Source organism: Mesoplodon densirostris, chromosome 19, assembly GCF_025265405.1.
Source record: "Mesoplodon densirostris isolate mMesDen1 chromosome 19, mMesDen1 primary haplotype, whole genome shotgun sequence".
NCBI classification, from domain to species: Eukaryota; Metazoa; Chordata; class Mammalia; order Artiodactyla; family Ziphiidae; genus Mesoplodon; species Mesoplodon densirostris.
The window spans coordinates 2,717,562-2,738,032 of NC_082679.1; the positions used below are offsets into that span (position 1 = coordinate 2,717,562).

Genomic DNA, 20,471 nt, shown 5'->3' on the forward strand with positions numbered 1-20,471 from the left:
ATACAAAAGACATTTGTTTTCTTGGTATCTTTTAGATTGGAAGTATGCACTTAAAAACAATGAATTTTCATCAAAGCAAGTTATTTATGAGGAATCATCCAAAGTAAGGACAATGGGAAGAAGCCATCTTAGTTATAACCTTGACTGCTCCAGTTTGAGAGAAGACTCTAAAAATGAGGACTGGTTTAAGAACCACTTGGGAAGTCAGGAGATACATTCTAGTCAACTGATCATCACTCATAAAGAAATCCTGACTAAAGATCAAAGTAATGAATATACTAAATCTTGGCAAACTTTCCATCAGGATGCAATCTTTGATATAAGGCAGAGTTTTCCCACCAAAGAAAGAATACATAAGCATGAGCCACGAAAGAGAAGCTACAGGAAAAAATCTGTTGAAATGAAACGTAAGAAAGTCTATGTAGAAAAGAAACTTTTGAAATGTAATGAATGTGAGAAGGTTTTCAACCAGAGCTCATCTCTTACTCTTCATCAGAGAATTCACACTGGAGAGAAACCCTATGCATGTGTTGAATGTGGGAAAACCTTCAGCCAGAGTGCGAACCTAGCTCAACATAAGAGAATACATACTGGAGAGAAACCCTATGAATGTAAAGAATGTAGGAAAGCCTTCAGCCAGAATGCCCATCTTGCTCAACATCAGAGAGTTCATACTGGAGAGAAACCTTATCAGTGTAAAGAATGTAAAAAAGCCTTCAGCCAGATTGCACACCTGACTCAACATCAGAGGGTTCATACTGGAGAAAGACCTTTTGAATGTATTGAATGTGGAAAGGCCTTTAGTAATGGCTCATTTCTTGCTCAGCATCAGAGAATTCACACAGGAGAGAAGCCTTATGTATGTAACGTGTGTGGGAAAGCCTTCAGCCATCGGGGATACCTAATTGTACATCAGAGAATTCATACCGGAGAGAGACCCTATGAATGTAAGGAATGTAGGAAAACCTTCAGCCAGTATGCACACCTGGCTCAACATCAGAGAGTTCATACTGGAGAGAAACCTTATGAGTGTAAAGTATGTAGGAAAGCCTTCAGCCAGATTGCATACCTTGATCAACATCAGAGGGTTCATACTGGAGAGAAGCCCTATGAATGTATCGAATGTGGGAAGGCCTTTAGCAATAGCTCGTCACTTGCACAACATCAGAGAAGTCATACCGGAGAGAAACCTTACATGTGTAAGGAATGCAGGAAAACATTTAGCCAGAATGCAGGCCTTGCTCAACATCAGCGAATTCACACTGGAGAGAAACCTTACGAATGTAACATTTGTGGGAAAGCCTTTAGCTATAGTGGATCTCTTACTCTACATCAAAGAATTCATACTGGGGAAAGACCCTATGAATGTAAGGATTGCAGGAAATCTTTCAGGCAGCGAGCACACCTTGCTCATCATGAGAGAATTCATACAATGGAGTCATTCTTGACTCTTTCCTCCCCCTCCCCCTCCGTGTCCAGTCAGTTGCCAAGACCTGTAGGTTCTATCTCCTAAATATGCCTTGAATCTGACTCTAATTAATTTCCATTCTGTCATCTTCGTCCAGTACACAATAATCTATTTGACATGGACTATAGAAATAACTTTCTAATTGATCTCCCTGTGTTTACCATTTCCTGCTAGTAGTGCATATTGCAGTCAAACTTGTGTTTAAAAAGTTTAATCATATCACTTCTCCTTCATTAAAACCCTTCATTGGCATCCCATAGGTCTTAGGTCAAGGCACACATTCCTCAAAATAGCCTAAAAGACCTCCAACCCCCAATACTTTGTTCCAGTCTACATTTCAGAGTCCCATCTCATGTCAATATCCATCTCATTCTTTGGCTACTTATCAACATTAAGAATTTATAGTGCAGCATCAAGTAGATCTGGGTTCCAATTCTTACTCTTCCATTTTCTGGCCCTCTAGTTTTGGAGAAACCTTTTGTCCCTTGTAAGCTTCAGTCTTTTTATTTATATTATGGAAATAATAATGGTACTACCTCAAGTTAATGTAAGGATTAAATGAAATAATGCATGTGAAGTGCTCAGCAGAGTGCCTAGCATAAAGTAATCACTCAATAAACACTAACATAAAATTAAAAGGTACTATGAAAAAAGATCATTTCAGCAATGATTATCTGCGAAATAACAAAGCAACCCAAAAGACTGTAAAGGTTTTTGATTAGGAACAGCAGTCATTGTTCTAAAGGTGGGTAATAGTGGTATCCAGCACAGGAGAGTTAATGTTGGAGTCCATGATGACAGAGTAAGATGGGGGCTTCTCTGTTTCAACATGAATACACAGAGAGATGATTTTGTTGATAAGAAAAACTAACTTCATTATATAGTCAACAGTTTTAAGAAGCCAGGTGTTAAAAATCACTTGTAATAAGTAAAATTTACTGAGATGTATTCATCATTTGCATTTAAACAAAGGCAAAATCATTTTTAAAAGACAGAAAACTTTAAAAGATCAATAAGCAAAGAAGAATAGAAAGTAAAATTTAAGTTTAACTCACCTCTCCTAATTCCAGGTAGATGAATTGTATTTAAACACATGTCATTTAAGTAGAAAAGTTGTTAAGCTTCTAAGCTGTAATTCCAAAACTAGAGGGAAAAGAAACCAAAACTATAGGTCAAAACTCATCAACATGTTTGATTTGATATGCATCAAGTTTCAAATGAATATGAATACCTTTAGATGGGATGTGTTTTCCAGTTCTCCACAGTTCAAACCACTACCTGTTCCCTTACATCTGACTTGTTTTACACTTTATATTACTTCCTGACTCCTGAAGGCTTTGAGCATGCAATCAATGCAGTAACCAGTTCTCTTGTGAACATAAGTACAAAGAAAATGACTAAAGTTTAATGGAGAATTAAAAGAATAGACATTTTATCCTTCTGTAGGGGAAGACTCAGTATTCTACAGACGTTAGTAGGCTCCAAATTAACCTATAGATTTGTTAGTAGGCCCCAAATTAATCTATAGATTCTTTGTACCACACAAAATAAGACTTTCTTTTTAAGGCTTGAAACATTGTGTTTGTCAACATACACACATACACATTCACAACATACTATACATTAAAGGTGATATTTCATGTCAGTGGCTTAACAGTATTTGGTAAATGAGATTCTGCTCAAAAATATTATTTCTGTACAAAACAATCACCTCATTCTTTTATCCAGATGCAAAACAAAGTCATTAGAGGACACTGTAACATGCTTTATAATCATGGAGAACAGTCTTCCTAAATACGACATGAGATCCAGAAGCCACACACACAAAGATTCTAGGTTTGACTATATAAGAACTTTAATAAGCTTTTATATAGTCAAAGATAGTACAAACGAAAGGTTTTTAAACATTAGAATTGGAAAAAAATCATTAAAATATGTTTAGCTTATGAAGTTCGTATCAACATAAAAGTGCTTCTACAAGTCATTTAGAAAAATGACACCTCCTCCCCTCATGGGCAAAAGGGTATAAAGAGGCAACAGGTGACTGATGAAAGTGGTAAGTACTGAATCTCACAAGGATCAGAACACAAGTTAAACAAATGAACTACCATCTTTCAATATCAGGTTGATAAAATTTGCATTGCAAAAGCATAGGAGAGGAGGTACTTCTATGTACTGATGTAAGGGTGTATGAATTTGTACAGTATTTCTGAAAGGTAACTTGTCAGCATCAAAATTTTCATTGGGAATCAAGGTTTTCTTTTGCAGTTAAACACAAGTTTATCTTTCCTCCATATCCTATTAAACAGATAAAACAATTTAAAAGGTATCAAAAAAGAGCAGAAGTCATCAGTGGATGAAAGAATCAAATTTTATAAAAGACAAAAGGGAAAAGAGTGGTTATTCATGAAATGTTGCAGAAGAAGCTGTTACCTGAAATGTTGGCATGACAGGGATTTCAGTAATGGGAGTCAGTCTGTCCAAAGGGTCCCTAGAAAAGTTCATGCTTTCAGTTGGCTTGTGTAGAGGCTGGGTAATAAGGAGACACGATGACAAGACAGGTAATGATTTTTTATGTGAAAGTTATGTGTACCCCTGCCAACAGCTTTCCCACTCCACCCTCTCTTCTATAAGTAAGTTGAAATGGATCCCTTCCTTCACACCATTCACAAAAATTAGTTCCAGCTGAATAAAATCCTAAATGTTAAAGTAAATAGTAAAAGTATTAGAAGAAAGTATAGTACCATATGGTTATGACTTTGCTGTTGGACATATCTTCCTAAATTAGACCAAAATGAAAGCCATAATGAAGTTGATTATATCAAAAGTTAGAATGCGGGCTTCCCTGGTGGCGCAGTGGTTGAGAGTCCGCCTGCCGATGCAGGGGACACGGGTTCATGCCCCGGTCCAGGAAGATCCCACATGCCGCGGAGCGGCTGGGCCCGTGAGCCATGGCCGCTGAGCCTGCGCGTCCGGAGCCTGTGCTCTGCAACAGGAGAGGCCACAACAGAGAGGCCCGCATACCGCAAAAAAAAAAAAAAAAAAAAAAAGTTAGAATACTTTTAAAAAGACAAGAAACAGAATGGGAAAAAACTGTAATATAATACAAAGGGAAAGATGTAAGAGTACCTATAAATAGGTAAAGGACAACCAAGCAAGAATAAAAATGAACAAAGGATAAGAATGCGCAAGTCAGAAGAAATACAGATGGACCATAAGTATGAGTCCCTGCTTAACCTTGCTAGTATTGAGAGGTGCAAATTTAAGTAATCTACAATAATAAAAAAAAAACTTGGTAGTTGTGTAGAGAAATAAATACTCTCATCAGTGCTAATTTAGAGGCACTGAAGTTTTAAAAATGCTCACTATAACCCCTTTGGAGGGAAGCACAGTACATGAAACTGGGAACAATCTAAATTTCCATCAATAGAGTCATGACTAGAAGTACTAGCACCAGTTTTAAGAAATGGACTCGTGGGCTGCCCTTGTGGCGCAGTGGTTGAGAGTCCGCCTGCCGATGCAGGGGACACGGGTTCGTGCCCTGGTCTGGGAAGATCCCACATGCCGCAGAGCGGCTGGGCCCGTGAGCTCTGGCCGCTGGGCCTGCGCGTCCGGGGCCTGTGCTCTGCAATGGGAGAGGCCACAAGAGTGAGAGGCCCGCGTACCGCAAGAAAAAAAAAAAAAGGACTGGTAATATTGGTATAGATTTGACTAAAAGACACTGATTGAAAATGGAAATTTTTCAGAATAATAGAGTATTATATATTTTAAATATATTTCTAATACTTTTATACAAGTATGCAAGTACTTAGAAAAAGTCCTGAACAGACACATCCAATTGATAAGTGTTTCTTTGGGGGGAGGGAACTAGAATTGGACATTCTGGTCAAGAGGGTAGATTTACCATTATCTGTAATGTTTTAAGTTTTAAATAAGAATGTTAAAATTTAAAAAACTTAAACTATGAAAAACTTCAACAAACTCACAGAGAACTAGAGCAGCTAGAGTGAGAGTTGGCAGCCTAAGTTGAAACCTTTTTTGGAATTTGGAGAATTTCTCATCAACTCACCAGCCCTTCCCATGCAGGCAGAGATCCCAGTAAACCTTTTCATTCAGGGAAACAGATCTACAATGAGAATAACCAAAGAACCTCCTGCTATCTACCTAAGATAATCAAACCATATCATTCTTAAGTGTGAACAGACAGCTAAGGATCATCACAGATGAAGAAAAGTACCAGCATAATAAGGACCAAGAGAGACTAAACCAGAGCAGGGAAAGTTATATAATGAGAAAAAAATAAAAATTTATGTTAGTCTGAGATTTGAATAGATGTTGCACTTTTAAAGCAAATATGGGAAGCTGCCAAAAACAGGAATAAGACAGAACTCCTAAGAATGAAAAAACATTATTGCTGTAAGGTTTGAAAGAAAATTGTGGAAACTCTTCAAGTTCATAAATTGAAAAGTTAAATGAGAAACAAAAGGGACCTGGAAGTTCAGAAGGTCCAACATCTAATTAATATGAGTTCCAGAAAAAAAATTAATAGAGAAAATATAATAGGAATGTATCAAATAAATGATTAAGAATCTTTCTAAACTGAAGAAAATTATGAACACTCAGCTAGGAATAGCTCACTCAATGTTGGGCAGGCTGAAGTGGCAAAAAGCACAATTACAATAGGAAAAAAAAGACACCCAGAAATACGCTTGTGAAATTTCATAATACTAAAGATGAGCCCATCCTAAAAGCTTTCAAAAAATGGAAGTTTCTCCTGATAAAGAATAATGATCAAGATAGCATTAGCCTTCCCTCTGATGAGCAATATTAGATTGTAGAATACAGAACAGCACCTTCCAACTTATGAGTTAAAACTGCTTTGAAGGGCTTCCCTGGTGGCGCAGTGGTTGAGAGTCCGCCTGCCGATGCAGGGGACACGGATTCGTGCCCCGGTCCGGGAAGATCCCACATGCCGCGGAGCGGCTGGGCCCGTGAGCCGTGGCCGCTGGGCCTGCACGTCCAGGGCCTGTGCTCTGCAATGGGAGAGGCCACAACAGTGAGAGACCCGCGTACCGCAAAAAAAAAAAAAAAAAAAAACTGCTTTGAATCTAGAACTTTATACCCAAACAGTAATTAAACATGAGGCCAAGGACTGATATTTTGTGTTACCAGTTTACTTCAGTTTACTCCCACTGTCTTTTAATAGGGTGTTGAATGATTAGCTTCAGCAAAATCTGGACGGAAAAGTAAAAAAACAGGAAAGGCTTTAAACAGTGGATCTAACCTAGTAAAGTGGTGTTGAGGATGAATAGGATGATCACCCTGCAAGAATCAGACCAAATTACTGGTAGGCTAGATATCCAGGGAATCAGTGAAGAGGAACTTAAGAATGAAAGGGGTGGGTTACATTAAATAAAATTAATTCAAAGTTTGAGGATTTTAGTAATATGGTGAAGACAGAAGTTCGTCAGAAGGAAAGGAAAACAATTACTGGCTCTGGAAAAAAAAAAGGAGAAGCCATACCAGATATTATGGTCCTAACATAAAGCAAGCCCCCATAAAATGTGACATGACTTTGGAAAATAACTAGAATATGAAAAAAAAATCCGTATGACTGATACAAGGAATAGATTCCTTTAGGTGGGTACTGGGATAACATTGGACTTGTAGAGCAGAAAATGTAATCGTCACACGTTACTTGGCTCTGACTCTTCAGAGAATAATATTTACGTGGTGATAATGATCTAATGCTATTTTATTTCCAACTTTAAAATAGACAAATCACTGAAGTCTCTGTGTATATATATCTACATATCTAATATCTACTTAATAATGTAAAGGCAAAATATAGCTGATATAGACTGGATGGTTGGAGGTTGCCAAGGAAATAGCTTGAAGCAAGGATAAAGGGAAATATGCTCATTGTATATAGAGGGGATTCAGGACATGTCTAAAGGTGATGGAATAAGAAATGTAGGTTAGCTGTATTTCAAGTTAAAACACATCAGAGGAGCTAATATAACTCAGTGGGATGAATTAAATCCTTACCTTTCATAAGAAAGACTGTATAAAGTTGGTAAATTTACAAATAAAATTACAACAACTGTAATCAGGATTATGACAGAAACCCAATTCAAATCAGCTTAGGAAAAAGGTATCTATTAGATTCTATAACTCAAAGATGTAGAGCATGTATGTTACAGTCTCAGGTAGGCTGCATGTAAGTGTTCAAACTCATCAGAGATTAGTAGCTCACAGCTCTGTGTTCAGTTGTTTCATTCTCTGACAGGTTCTGTCTCTTGGTAGGAAGAAAATGGCATCTGATGATATTACACTTAAAAAGTCCTTAGAGCTTTTAATCTCAAAAGCAAGGTAATCTTCTCTTTCTGAGCCTCCATGTCAATCCCTGGGAGAAAAATATAATTTGTTCTAGTTTATGCTATGTGCCCACTCTGGACCAATCACCAGATCCAGGGTAGGGAGTACTCTGGCCAAGCTGGGTCAAGTTCACATACCAGGGGAATTGGATCATTGGATGGCCAGTTAACAAAATTCCCATGGGATGGGGGTAGGGTGGAGGGCAGTTGAGAATCAGTTCCCGTAAAGAAAACAACAGACCTGAACTGACATGTAAGGGAATCACTGATTCACTAAATGTGTAGATATACCTATCTTTTGCTGCAGAAATACTGTGTGTAATTACAGGGAGCTGCCTCAGCCCCTGTAGCAAGGGTAAGTTAAATTTCCAGGGGCCAACTGGACTCAGTACACAGTTGCTAGTAATTAAGCTATCGTGCCAGACTCCTGAGATGGCTGCACATTGGACAAGGTAATTCCAACAGCAAGAGACTAGGGCTTGGGTGACAAGTGGCTGGGCCTCACCTGCACCATTTATGCCAGGAGACATCAGGGGAGTTCCCTTTAAAGACCTCCAAAGAAGGCTTTCTGCACAGAGGATGTCAGAGACAGCCAACAAAAAGTGAAGCTGTTTACAAAAAGGACAGCAGATCTGCTCTACAAAGGGGATTGCCTTCCAGTTTAGAAAAACTCCATTCCCCCCCGCCCCTTTTCATGGTCTCTATGGAAGGGTAGCAGACTGGTACATTCCCATAAGGAGGCAAATTCAAATGTATGTATGCGGGGCTTTTAAAAATACTAACTTTGAATTTAAAGTGGTGGGACCGTGGGCTTCCCTGGTGGCGCAGTGGTTGAGAGTCCGCCTGCCGATGCAGGGAACGCGGGTTCGTGCCCCGGTCTGGGAAGATCCCACAGGCCGCGGAGCGGCTGGGCCCGTGAGCCATGGCCGCTGAGCCTGCGCATCTGGAGCCTGTGCTCCTCAACGGGAGAGGCCACAACAGTGAGAGGCCCGCGTACCAGAAAAAAAATAAATAAATAAATAAAAATAATAATAAAGTGGTGGGACCAAGATATCTCTATCCATTTTTCCTTTCTGAAACCAAGTGAAAGCAACAAGAAGAATAAGAAACAGAAGGAAACACTATTTTCGATGAAGTAAAGAAACATCTATAATTCTGAGTCTCAAAATCCACAAGGAAATGCTGCTAAATGTGGTGAGAATCCTGGGAGAGGAAACTGATGAGCACAAAATACCTCCAAAGTGGTGGCATATCTGGAAGGGCAAAAGAAAAGGCACCTCAACTGAAGCCTCAGTATTACTCTGAAAAGTCTGGCTTTAGAAGTCTCCGTAAATTCTGTTTACAATTGCAAAAGAGTGGCAGGGGTGAGGAGCTGGAGTGTTCAAGGAGGAAGTACATGGGTTTTGAAGAGGTGATTTATCATCTGACAGAGGAGAGGGAAGCTGCGAATGATGTGCAGGACTGCAAGGTAAATGCTAAATCCTTGCTACTCAACATGTGGGGCATGGACTAGCAGCATCAGCCTCACCCCGTAATTTCTTAGGATTCCATAATCTTGGGCCTTAGTCCGGAGCTAGTAATTCAGAATCTGTATCTTACAAGATGCCCAGGTGATCTGAATACACAGTAATAAGTGAGAATCACTAAGCTAAAACAAATTTCCTACTAGTCTAGAATACAGGCCTTTGATAAACAGCCAGATCAGGAAGAGCTCTACTCATTCAAAAATGTAGTCTAGTCTTTCAGAGACCCTATGGAATGATAGTAGACTCAGATTTAGAAATTCCTCTTACTAAAATTGAACAAAGTGAGGAAGAAAAAACCCCAATAAACTAGCATCGTTGAAAGAGGAAAGTGATACCACCTTATATCACACACTATGAAAAGTAGAATACAGAATTAACAGAGCCACATTAAAAGAACATGCCAATATCTTTGGCACTGTCTGCCCTCTGGTAAAGTGGCATAATGGAGAAAAAGGCAGAAGAAATTCTGAAAAACTTTACTAATATATCTCAAGATGGGCAAGATGTAGGCAGCACTGGACAAAGGTACATAACATTTCCTTAGCTAACCTTCATTCTAGATAAATACTAGTTTGAATAGGAAAGGCAAGTTGGCAGTATCTATCAAAATATGCCTATCTTTTGATCCAGCAATTTAATTCTCAAAAAATATTGGTAAAAAATTTCAAAAGCACATGTGAAAGACTGTTAATTGCAACCCTGTTTTTAAAAATAAATCCTAGCTCCACAGTGAGGCCTACCCTAACTAAATGCTTATTTGAGATCTGCTGGTGAAGATGGAATTATAGAGAATTATTTACCCTCCCATCTGAAACAATAAAACACTGGACAAAACATGAAACCTTGGCATTCAAGACATTGGATAACAGGCAATGAAACAGAGATCCCTGAAAAATGGGAAACAAATGAGATGAGTACTATGATTTCCCCAGATAACTGCATGGAAAGTTTCCAGGCTGTTGCCTCCCAAAGTTGAGGAAATGAAGTTAAAAGTCACGGAGACTGAGGAGACTGGAGTTCACAGGATGAAGTGCCTGAAAGCTCTTAGAGGAAAAAACCCTAGACATCTGCAGAAATTTTAGCTGAATTTTACCTGAATATCATCAGAACATGCATGTGAAGAAACTACCTGAAGCTGGAGAAAAAAACTGATAGAACTACAAAAAGAAATAGACAAATCCAAATCTTTAAAGTAAAGACTGTTACAAGAAACAAAGAAGGACACTACATAATGATCAAGGGAGCAATCCAAGAAGATATAACAATTGTAAATACATATGTACCCAACATAGGAGCACCTCAATATATAAGGCAAATATTAACAGATATAAAAGGAAAAATCCACAGTAATACAATAATAGTAGGGGACTTTTAACACTCCACTTACATCAATGGATATAAATAACACACACTTAAATAACACAGTAGAGCAAATGGACTTAATTGACACCTATAGAGCAGCAGTCCCCAACCCTTTTGGCACCAGGGACTGGTTTTGTGGAAGACAACTTTTCCACAGACCAGGGTTGGCAGGGCGGATGGTTTCGGGATGATTCAAGCACATGTCATTTATTGTGCACTTTACTTCTATTATTATTACATTGTAATATATAATGAAATAATTATACAACTCACCATAATGCTGACAGGAGGTGGAGCTCAGGTGGTAATGCGAGCGATGGGGAGTGGCTGTAAATACAGATGAAGCTTCGCTCGCTCGCCTGCCGCTCACCTCCTGCCATGCGGCCTGCTTCCTAACAGGCCACAGACTGGTTGGGGACCCCTGCTATAGAGCATACTATCCAAAAGCAGAATACACATTCTTTTCAAGTGCACATGGAACATTCTCCAGGATAGATCACATGCTAGGTGGCAAAACAAGCCTCATTAAATTTAAGAAAATTGAAATCATATCATCTTTTCTGACCACAATGCTATAAGGCTAGAAGTCAACTACAAGAAAAACTGCAAAAAAACAGACACGTGTAGGCTGAATAAAATGCTACTAAACAACAAATGGATCACTGAAGAAATCAAAGAGGAAATCAAAAAATACCTACAGATGAAAACATGACAATCCAAAACCTATGGGACACCACAAAAGCAGTTCTAAGAGGGAAATCTACAGTGATACAATCTTGACTCAGAAAACAAGGAAGAGCTCAAATAAACAACCTAACCTTACACGTAAAGGAACTAGAGAAAGAAGAACAAACAAAACCTGAAGTTAGTAGAAGGAAAAAAATCATAAAGATTCAGAGCAGAAACAAATGAAATAAGAGACTAAAAACAATAGAAAAGATCAATGGAACTAAAAGCTGGTTCTTTGAAGAGATCAATAAAATTGATAAACCTTTAGCCAGATTCATCAAAAAAAAAAAGGGAGAAGGCCCATTTCAATAAAATCAGAAATGAAAAAGGAGAAGTTACAACCGAAAACACAGAAATAAAAAGGATCATAAGAGACTACTATGAGCAGTTATAGGCCAATAAAATGGACAACCTAGAAGAAATGGACAAATTCTTACAAAGGTACAATCACCCAAGACTGAGACAGGAAGAAATAGAAAATATGAACAGACCAATTACCAGTACTGAAATTGAATCAGTAATTTTAAAACTCCCAACAAACAAAACTCCAGGACAAGATGGCTTCACAGGTGAATTCTACTGAACATTTAGAGAAGTTAACAACTATCCTTCTGAAATGATTCCAGAAAACTGCAGAAGAAGGAACACTTCCAAACTCATTCTGTGCAGCCACCATCACCCTGACACCAAAATCTGACAAGAGAATTCCCTGGTGGTCCAGTGGTTAGGACTCCGTGCAGGGGGCCCAGGATCACTCCGTGGTCAGGGAGCTAAGACCCCACAAGCTGTGTGGTGTGGCCAAAAACAAAAAAACAAAAAACTCAGACAAAGATATCACCAAAAAAAGAATTACAGGTCAATATAACTGGTGAACATAGATGCAAAAATCCTCAACAAAATACTAGCAAACCAAATAATACATTAAAAGGATCACACAACCAATATCAAGTGGGATTTATCCCAGGGAGGCAAGGATTTTTCAATATCTACAAATCAGTCAATGTGATGATACACAACATTAAAAAACTGGAAAATGAAAACCATACAATCATTACCATAGACGCAGAAAAAGCTTTTGATAATACTCAACATCCATTTATAAAAACTCTCCAGAAAGTGGGCTTAGAGGGAACATACTTCAACATAATGAAGACCATATATGATAAAGCTAACATCGTAATCAATGGTGAAAAGCTGAATGCATTCCCTCTAGGAACAAGACAAGGATGCTCACTCTCGCCACTTTTATTCAACATACTTTTGGAAGTCCTAGCCACAGCAATCCGAGAAGAAAAACATGAAAAGAAATCCAAATTAGAAAAGAAGAAGTACAACTGTCACTGTTTGCAGATGACATGATACTATACATAGAGAATCATAGACACTACCAGAATACTAGAGTTCATCAATAAATTCAGTAAATTTGCAGGATATAAGATTAATATACAGAAATCTGTTGAATTTCTATACACTAACTACAAAATATCAAAAAGAAAAATGAAGGAAACAATTCCATTTACCACTGCATTAAAAAGAATAAAATTCTGAGGAATAAACCTATCTAAGAGGGCAAAAGACCTGTATAAGACTGATGAAAGAAACTGAAGACAATACAAACAGATGGAAAGATATACAGTGCTCTTGGACTGGAAGAATCAATATTGTTAAAATGACCATACTACTGAAGGCAATCTGCAGATTCATTGCAATTCCTATCAAATTACCAATGGCATTCTTCACAGAACTAGAACAAAAAAACTTTTAATTTGTATGGAAACACAAAAGACTCCTAGTAGCAAAAGCAATCTTAAGAAAGAATGGAACTGGAGGAATCATGCTCCCTGACTTCAGACTATAATACAAAGTGACAGTAATCAAAACAGTACAGTACTGGCACAAAATCAGACAGATCAATGGAACAGGACAGAAAGCCCAGAAATAAACCCACACACTTATGGTCAATTAATCTACGACAAAGGAGGCAAGAATATAAAATGGAGGGCTTCCCTGGTGGTGCAGTCGTTAAGAATCCACCTGCCAATGCAGGGGACATGGGTTCAAGCCCTGGTCTTGGAAGATCCCACATGCCGCGGAGCAACTAAGCCCATGCACCGCAACTACTGAGCCTACGCTCTAGAGTCCACAAGCCACAACTTCTGAGCCCACGTGCCACAACTACTGAAGCCTGTGTGCCTAGAGCCCTGCTCCACAACAAGACAAGCCACCACAGTGAGAAGCCTGCGTACTACAACAAAGAGTAGGCCCCACTCGTCACGACTAGAGAAAGCCCATGCGCAGCAACAAAGACCCAAAAAATAAATAAATTTTTAAAAAAAGAATATAAAATGGAGAAAAGACAGTACCTTTAATAATAAGTGCTGGGAAAACTGGACAGCTACATGTAAAAGAATGAAATTAGAACATTCTATAACACCATATACAAAAATCAACTCAAAATGGATTAAATACCTAAACGTAAGACTGGACACTATAAAGCTCCTAGAGGAAAACATAAGCAGGACACTCTTTGACATAAATCATAGCAATATTTTTTTGGATCCTTCTCCTAAAGTAATGGAAATAAAAGCAAAAATAAACAAACGGGACCTAATTAAGCTTAAAAGTTTCTGAACAGCAAAAGAAACCATGAACAAAAGACAACTTAGGGAATGGGAGAAAATATTTGCAAATGATGCAACCACAAGGGATTAATTTCCAAAATATACAAACAGCTCATACAGCTCAGAATCAAAAAACAAACAACCCAATTAAAAAAAAAAATGGACAGAAAACCTAAACAGACATTTCTCCAAAAAAGACATACAGATAGCCAACAAGCATATGAAAAGATGCTTCACATTGCTTATCAGTAGAGAAATGTAAATCAAAACTACAATGAGGTGTCACCTCACACCAGTCAGAATGGCCATCAAAAAGTCCACAAATAATAAATGCTGGAGAGGGTGTGGGAAAAGGGAACCCTCCTACACTGTTGGTGGGAATGTAAATTGGTATAGCCACTACGGAGAACAGTAAGGAGGTTCCTGAAAACACTAAACATAGAGTTACCATATGATCCTGCAATCCAACTCCTGGGCATATATCCAGAGAAAACTATAATTTGAAATGATACATGCACCACAATGTTCACTGCAGCACTATTTACAATAGCTAAGACATGGAAACAACCTAAATGTCCATCAAAAGATGAATGGGTAAAAAAGATGTGGTATATATGTACAATGGAATACTACTCAGCCATAAAAAAGAATAAAATAATGCCATTTGCAGCAACATGGATGGACCCAGAGATTATCATATTAAGTGAAGTAAGTCACACAAAGACAGATATCATATAATATCACTTATATGTGGAATCTAAAAAAAAATGATACTAGGGCTTCCCTGGTGGCGCAGTGGTTGAGAGTCCGCCTGCCGATGCAGGGGACACGGGTTCGTGCCCCGATCCCGGAAGATCCCACATGCCGCGGAGCGGCTGGGCCCGCGAGCCATGGCCGCGGAGCCTGTGTGTCCGGAGCCTGTGCTCCGCAACGGGAGAGGCCACAGCAGTGAGAGGCCCGCGTACAGCAAAAAAAAAAAAAAAAAAAAAAATGATACTAATGAACTTATTTACAAAACAGCAAAAGACTCACAGATACAGAAACAAACTATGGTTACAAAAGGGGAAAGGTGGGGAGTGGGAATAAATTAGGAGCTTGGGATTAAGAGATACACACTATTATATATAAAATAAACAACAATGACCTACTATATAGCACAGGGAACTATATTCAATATCTTGTAATAACCTATAATGAAAAAGAATCTGAAAAACATATATATATAAATATATATATAATACTAAGTCACTCTGCTGTACATCTGAAACTAACAACACTGTAAATCAACTATACTTCAATTTAAAAAAGAAATAGACAAATCCACAATTATAATAGATTTTGACATGCATCTCCCAAAGAACAAGTTGACTGAAAATCAGTAAGGGCACTGAAGACTTGAACAACACTATCAGCCAACTTGACCTAATTGACATTTAAAAAACACTCCACCCAAGAACAGTAGTATGCATTCTTTTTAAATGCACCCAGAACATTTACCAAGATAGACAATATTCCAGGCCTTAAAACACATCTCAATAAATTTAAAAGGATTCAATTCATACAAAATTTTTTCTAACTAGAATGGATTAAGTTAGAAATCAATAATAAAGATAACTGGAGGGCTTCCCGGGTGGTGCAGTGGTTGAGCGTCCGCCTGCCGATGCAGGGGACGCGGGTTCATGCCCTGGTACGGGGGGATCCCACATGCCGCGGAGCGGCTGGGCCCGTGGGCCATGGTCTCTGGGCCTGCGCATCCGGAGCCTGTGCTCCGCAGTGGGAGAGGCCACAGCGGTGAGAGGCCCGCGTACCGCAAAAAAAAAAAAAAAAAAAGATAATTGGAAAATCCCCCAAATATTTGGATCTAAATAGCACAATTTTTAGTAATCCATGGGTTAAAAGAGAAATCAAAAGGCAAAACAGAAAGTATTTCTAATTGAATGAAACTTGTAACACAACATACCAAAATATGTGGAATGCAGCTAACACATTACTTAGAAGGACACATAATATTACTGTCTAAGTTGTAAAATAAAACTCTCAAATCCATGACTTCAATTTCCACCTTAACAAATTAGAAAATGAAGAGCAATGAAACCCAAAGTTACCATAAGAATGGAAATAAAGAAATCAGTAGGAAACAGAAAAGACAAAAGCAGGTCAATAAAACCAATAAATCTGCACTCAGACAATATGAAAAAGAGATAACATACAAGTTACCAATATCTGGAATGGCAGAGATGACATCACTACAGTTACTAAACGGATAAGGGAATATTGGGAACTTTATGTAAATAAATTTAACCACTTAGATAAAATGGAAAAATTTTCTTGAAAGAACCAAACTGCCAACCTTACCCAAGAAGAAATAGATAATTCTTCAACTTATTCCTGGATTATCCTTTGTCAAGTGCTTTTTTTTTTTTTTTTTTTTTTTTTTTTTTGCGGTACATGGGCCTCTCACTGCTGTGGACTCTCCCGTTGCGGAGCACAGGCTCTGGACACGCAGGCTCAGCGGCCATGGCTCACGGGCCTAGCCACTCCGCGGCATGTGGGATCTTCCCGGACCGGGGCACGAACCCGTGTCCCCTGCATCGGCAGGCAGACTCTCCACCACTGCGCCACCAGGGAAACCCCTGTCAAGTGCTTTTTATAAAGGAATAGATGTTTGATTTCTTCATATATCTGCCACAATTAGTAACAGACCCAGTTTCCCACAGCAAATTTTATAACCTTCATGAAATAAACACAAAGTGAAACTCACCTTTCGGGATCTTAAATAATGAAGCAGGCAAGGTAGATGAGCTTTTGTCTGTCAACAAAAAGATCATTAACTTTAAATTCATAGTCAAGAAGTATCAAAAGCAGAATTAATGACCATGGAACATAAACTGAAAAACTTGTATCTTGCAAACGAATTTGAGGAAATATAGGATTGGTCAATTAAAAAAATAGGATTGAGTGTACAGTCTACCTTGGCTTTTTCCAAATAGCTGCTTGTTCTCTTCTAAATGACTCAAAGTTCATTCCATTTTTCGGCAATGTGGCAGGAGTACTGGGAATCAAACATACTGGGGCAGTAAGAAATGACTGAGGCAAATTCAGCACGAGGTCATCGAGCAGATGCCCACAGGATGTAGGTTCTGTGTCACGTGGTGCCAGCGGTGGAGGAAAAGGTGGGCTTGCTCCTCGAGGTGGCGGGGCCCGAGGGGGGTGGCCCGAGATGCAGCCAGAGTAGTGGAGTGGTCTGCACTTTAGGAAGTTAAATTACATGTCAAGTTCTTGACTTTAAAATCAGGTGGGAAATTGGGGGCTTTCTCATTTCTAACCTGTTACATCTGCCTGAATTGCCTGAATTTCTGCATATGTATCTGAGAAAGAAGAAACTGCTGAAGAAAAACCCACACGTTTGAAGATTAAATTATTTGATGCTTATTAGCCAATTTCTGAATTCTTATGTATTTCCAGGAGTGTGTGACATATCAGAAAACAGCACAGAAAGTATCACATAATGGGTCTTTCCCATCATGATTTAAATCCCAGCATTTTCAGTTACTTCTGTGATTCCTCTGTACTCATTACAGTTGACCCCAAATCACTTGGGTCTGATCTGCGTGGGTCCCCTTATTCAATAGTAAATTTAATTCTGTATCTATTAAAAAAGTGGAATTTGTAATTTAAACCTTCCAAATGTTTTCAGATACCATGCTGTTATTGCTAGTTTAGTTCTGTATGAACAGGGAATATACTTTATATAACTAAATTTTAAAAATTTATTAAGATTTGTTTTACGGTCTCTCTTGGTAAATGTACCATGTGTACTTGGAAAGAAAGTGTATTCTACTCTTGTGGAGTGGAATGTTTTATAAAGGTCAACTCATTAATTTGGTTGATCATGTTCAGTTTTATATTCTTACAGATTTTCTACTTGTTCTATCAATGACTGAGAGAGAAGTGGTGAAGTTTCTAATGATAACTGTAGACTATTTACACTTTCTTTTTTCCTTTGTGAAATCTGCACCTCTGTAGTTTGATGCATATACGTTTAGGATTGTTATGTTTACCTGGAAAATTTATTGTTACATAGTGTCTTTTTCCCTGATTATATTCCTTACTCTGAAGTCTACTTCATCTGATATTAAAAGTGAATTCAGCTTCCTTTTTACCAATGCTTGCATGATCTATCTTTCCCCACTACTTAACTTTTACCTATGACTTTAAAGTGACTTTCTGCTAGACAGCATATAGCTGTGTCCTGCTTTTTCATGCAGTCTTATACTCTGTCTTTTAACTGGTGTGTTTTGACCCTTTTTTTTTGCGGTACGTGGGCCTCTCACTGCTGTGGCCTCTCCCGCTGCAGAGCACAGGCTCTGGACGCGCAGGCTCAGCGGCCACGGTTCACGGGCCCAGCCACTCCGCGGCATGTGGGATCTTCCTGGACCAGGGCACGAACCCGTGTCCCCTGCATCGGCAGGCGGACTCTCAACCACTGCGCCACCAGGGAAGCCCTGACCATTTATATTTGATGCAATTTTTTATATATTTAGATTAAAACCCATCCATCCTCTTAACTAATTGTTCTATTCTTTGGTTTTTGTTCTCTTTCTGCCTTCTATTAGGTTAACTGAGGATTTTTAATTATTCCATTTTATTCTATTAACTGCTTACATCTCTTTAAAATGTTTTAGAGGTTACTGTAAGGTTATAATATGTCTTTAACTAACCAGAATATATCTTCAAGTAATGTAACAAGATATTACACAATATATTTCTTAATTTCTCCCTCACATCCTTTGTGCTTCTGTCATCTATTTACACTGATATATGCTATAGCATACTGTTTTAGACAGCTTTTAGGTATTTAGATAAGTTAAAAAAAAAACCTATCTTACCTTCATTTATTCCATTTCCAGATCTTTCTTTGTGCATCTCCTTCTGTTTAAAGAACTTCATTTAACAGTTCTTTTAGAGTAGGGTCTTCTGGCAATGTATTTTCTCTGTTTTTTCCTCCTCTGAGAAAGTCTTCATTTCTCTATCAATTCTGAAAGACATTTTCATGAAAAATTTCATAAAGACAGTTTTTCCCCCTTTTGTTCCTATGTAATGTCTTTTAAAAAAAATATTTCCTTGTATTCTTTGAAGCCTTATAGATTTTTGTTCTGGTGTCATTATCCATTGTTTATTCAAATATTTCTTCTCACCCAATTTCTCTATTCCTTCCGGGAATCCAATTCTGCATGTGTTGGACCAATAGATCTTTTCCCACAGCTCTTGGGCGATCTGTTCTTTTCTGTCACCCGTGCCCTCCTCTGTGTTTCCGTTTGGCTATTCTTCTTGACTTACCTTCAAGTTGACTTATTCTTTCCTTGGCTATGTCAAGTATACCTATGGGCCTGTTGAAGGTATTGTTCCCCATCTCTTTACTGTGTTCATTTCAGTATTTCCATTTGATTCTCATAGTTCCATCTCTGATCAAATGACCCATCTAATTTGCCTGTTGTACACTTTTTTCATTAGAGCCTTTAACATATTATTTAAAATTCTGTGTGAGGTAGTCTGGGTCTAGTTCTTGACTGCTTTGTCTTTTGGTGGGTGGTGATTTTTCTTGCATTTTTGTATGTCTTGTAAATTTTTATTTATTTTTTGGCCCAAACCCAGGTATCTCATGTAGGACAGTAGAAACAGAGGTAAACAGATTTAAGCCCTAGAAACGGTCATGTCATTTCTTGTTATGCCTTTCATGTAGGAGGTTTTCATTAATATAGTTAAAAATTGGACTAGGTTTAAGGTTGCTCCTTGTTGTGGTTACCCTAAGTTCATCACAGCCTTCAAAGTTCACTAGTGATTCCTTAGAGTGAGGGCATGTTTTCCATGGGTTAATCTCAATGTCTGTGTGACCTTCAAATTTCAGTGTTCTTTGGATTATGCCTTAGAGACATGCCAGCTAAACTAAGATATTTTCATTCATTCATTCAATATTATTGAGTACTTACCACTTCCTATGTGCCAGTCACTGTACTAAATGCTGGAACTTGTAACTCCCCTAATACTCCCCTAATACTCCACAACCCTCTGCCTTTAGTTTGTACCTCTGTATTTTCTCTCTTGCCTTCAATAGCCTCCCAACTTTTGTGTGCCTAGTAAATATCTATTCTTCTTTTAATATTATCGCTGTCTCCAAAAGTGATCCATCACCATGGAGTTCATCATCCTCTATATTACCTGTGTACCTTATATGCTTCCATATTTAAATATCTTGTATTCCCTAAACTGTAAATGCCTGCAGACAAGAATAGTGTCTTATTAGTACATATTAGGTTTGTGACCATTGATTTGGAACCAACCTCTATGGCAGATTGACAGAGGACTTAACAAAGTAGAGGGGTGTGTG

The 20,471-nt window shown here is 38.4% G+C and overlaps 1 protein-coding gene and 1 long non-coding RNA gene across 4 annotated transcripts in view; one reads left to right on the forward strand and one right to left on the reverse strand.

Moving 5' to 3' along the window:
• ZNF583 (zinc finger protein 583) overlaps positions 1-2,232 on the forward strand; it is a 23,084-nt gene extending 20,852 nt beyond the window's left edge. For all 3 annotated transcript variants that reach the window (XM_060084333.1, XM_060084334.1, XM_060084332.1), the window contains one exon: positions 36-2,232. In XM_060084333.1, coding sequence (XP_059940316.1) covers positions 36-1,513 — 1,478 coding nt within the window. In that variant the 3' untranslated portion in view covers positions 1,514-2,232. The remainder of the gene's footprint in view (positions 1-35) is intronic.
• LOC132480276 (uncharacterized) overlaps positions 1-19,108 on the reverse strand; it is a 19,560-nt gene extending 452 nt beyond the window's left edge. The window contains exons 1-4 of the long non-coding RNA XR_009530626.1: positions 18,973-19,108; positions 16,845-16,892; positions 3,902-3,997; positions 2,524-2,611 (exon numbers count right to left, since the gene is read on the reverse strand). This is a non-coding gene — a long non-coding RNA (uncharacterized LOC132480276). The remainder of the gene's footprint in view (positions 1-2,523; positions 2,612-3,901; positions 3,998-16,844; positions 16,893-18,972) is intronic.
• Between the last annotated feature and the right edge of the window lie 1,363 nt (positions 19,109-20,471).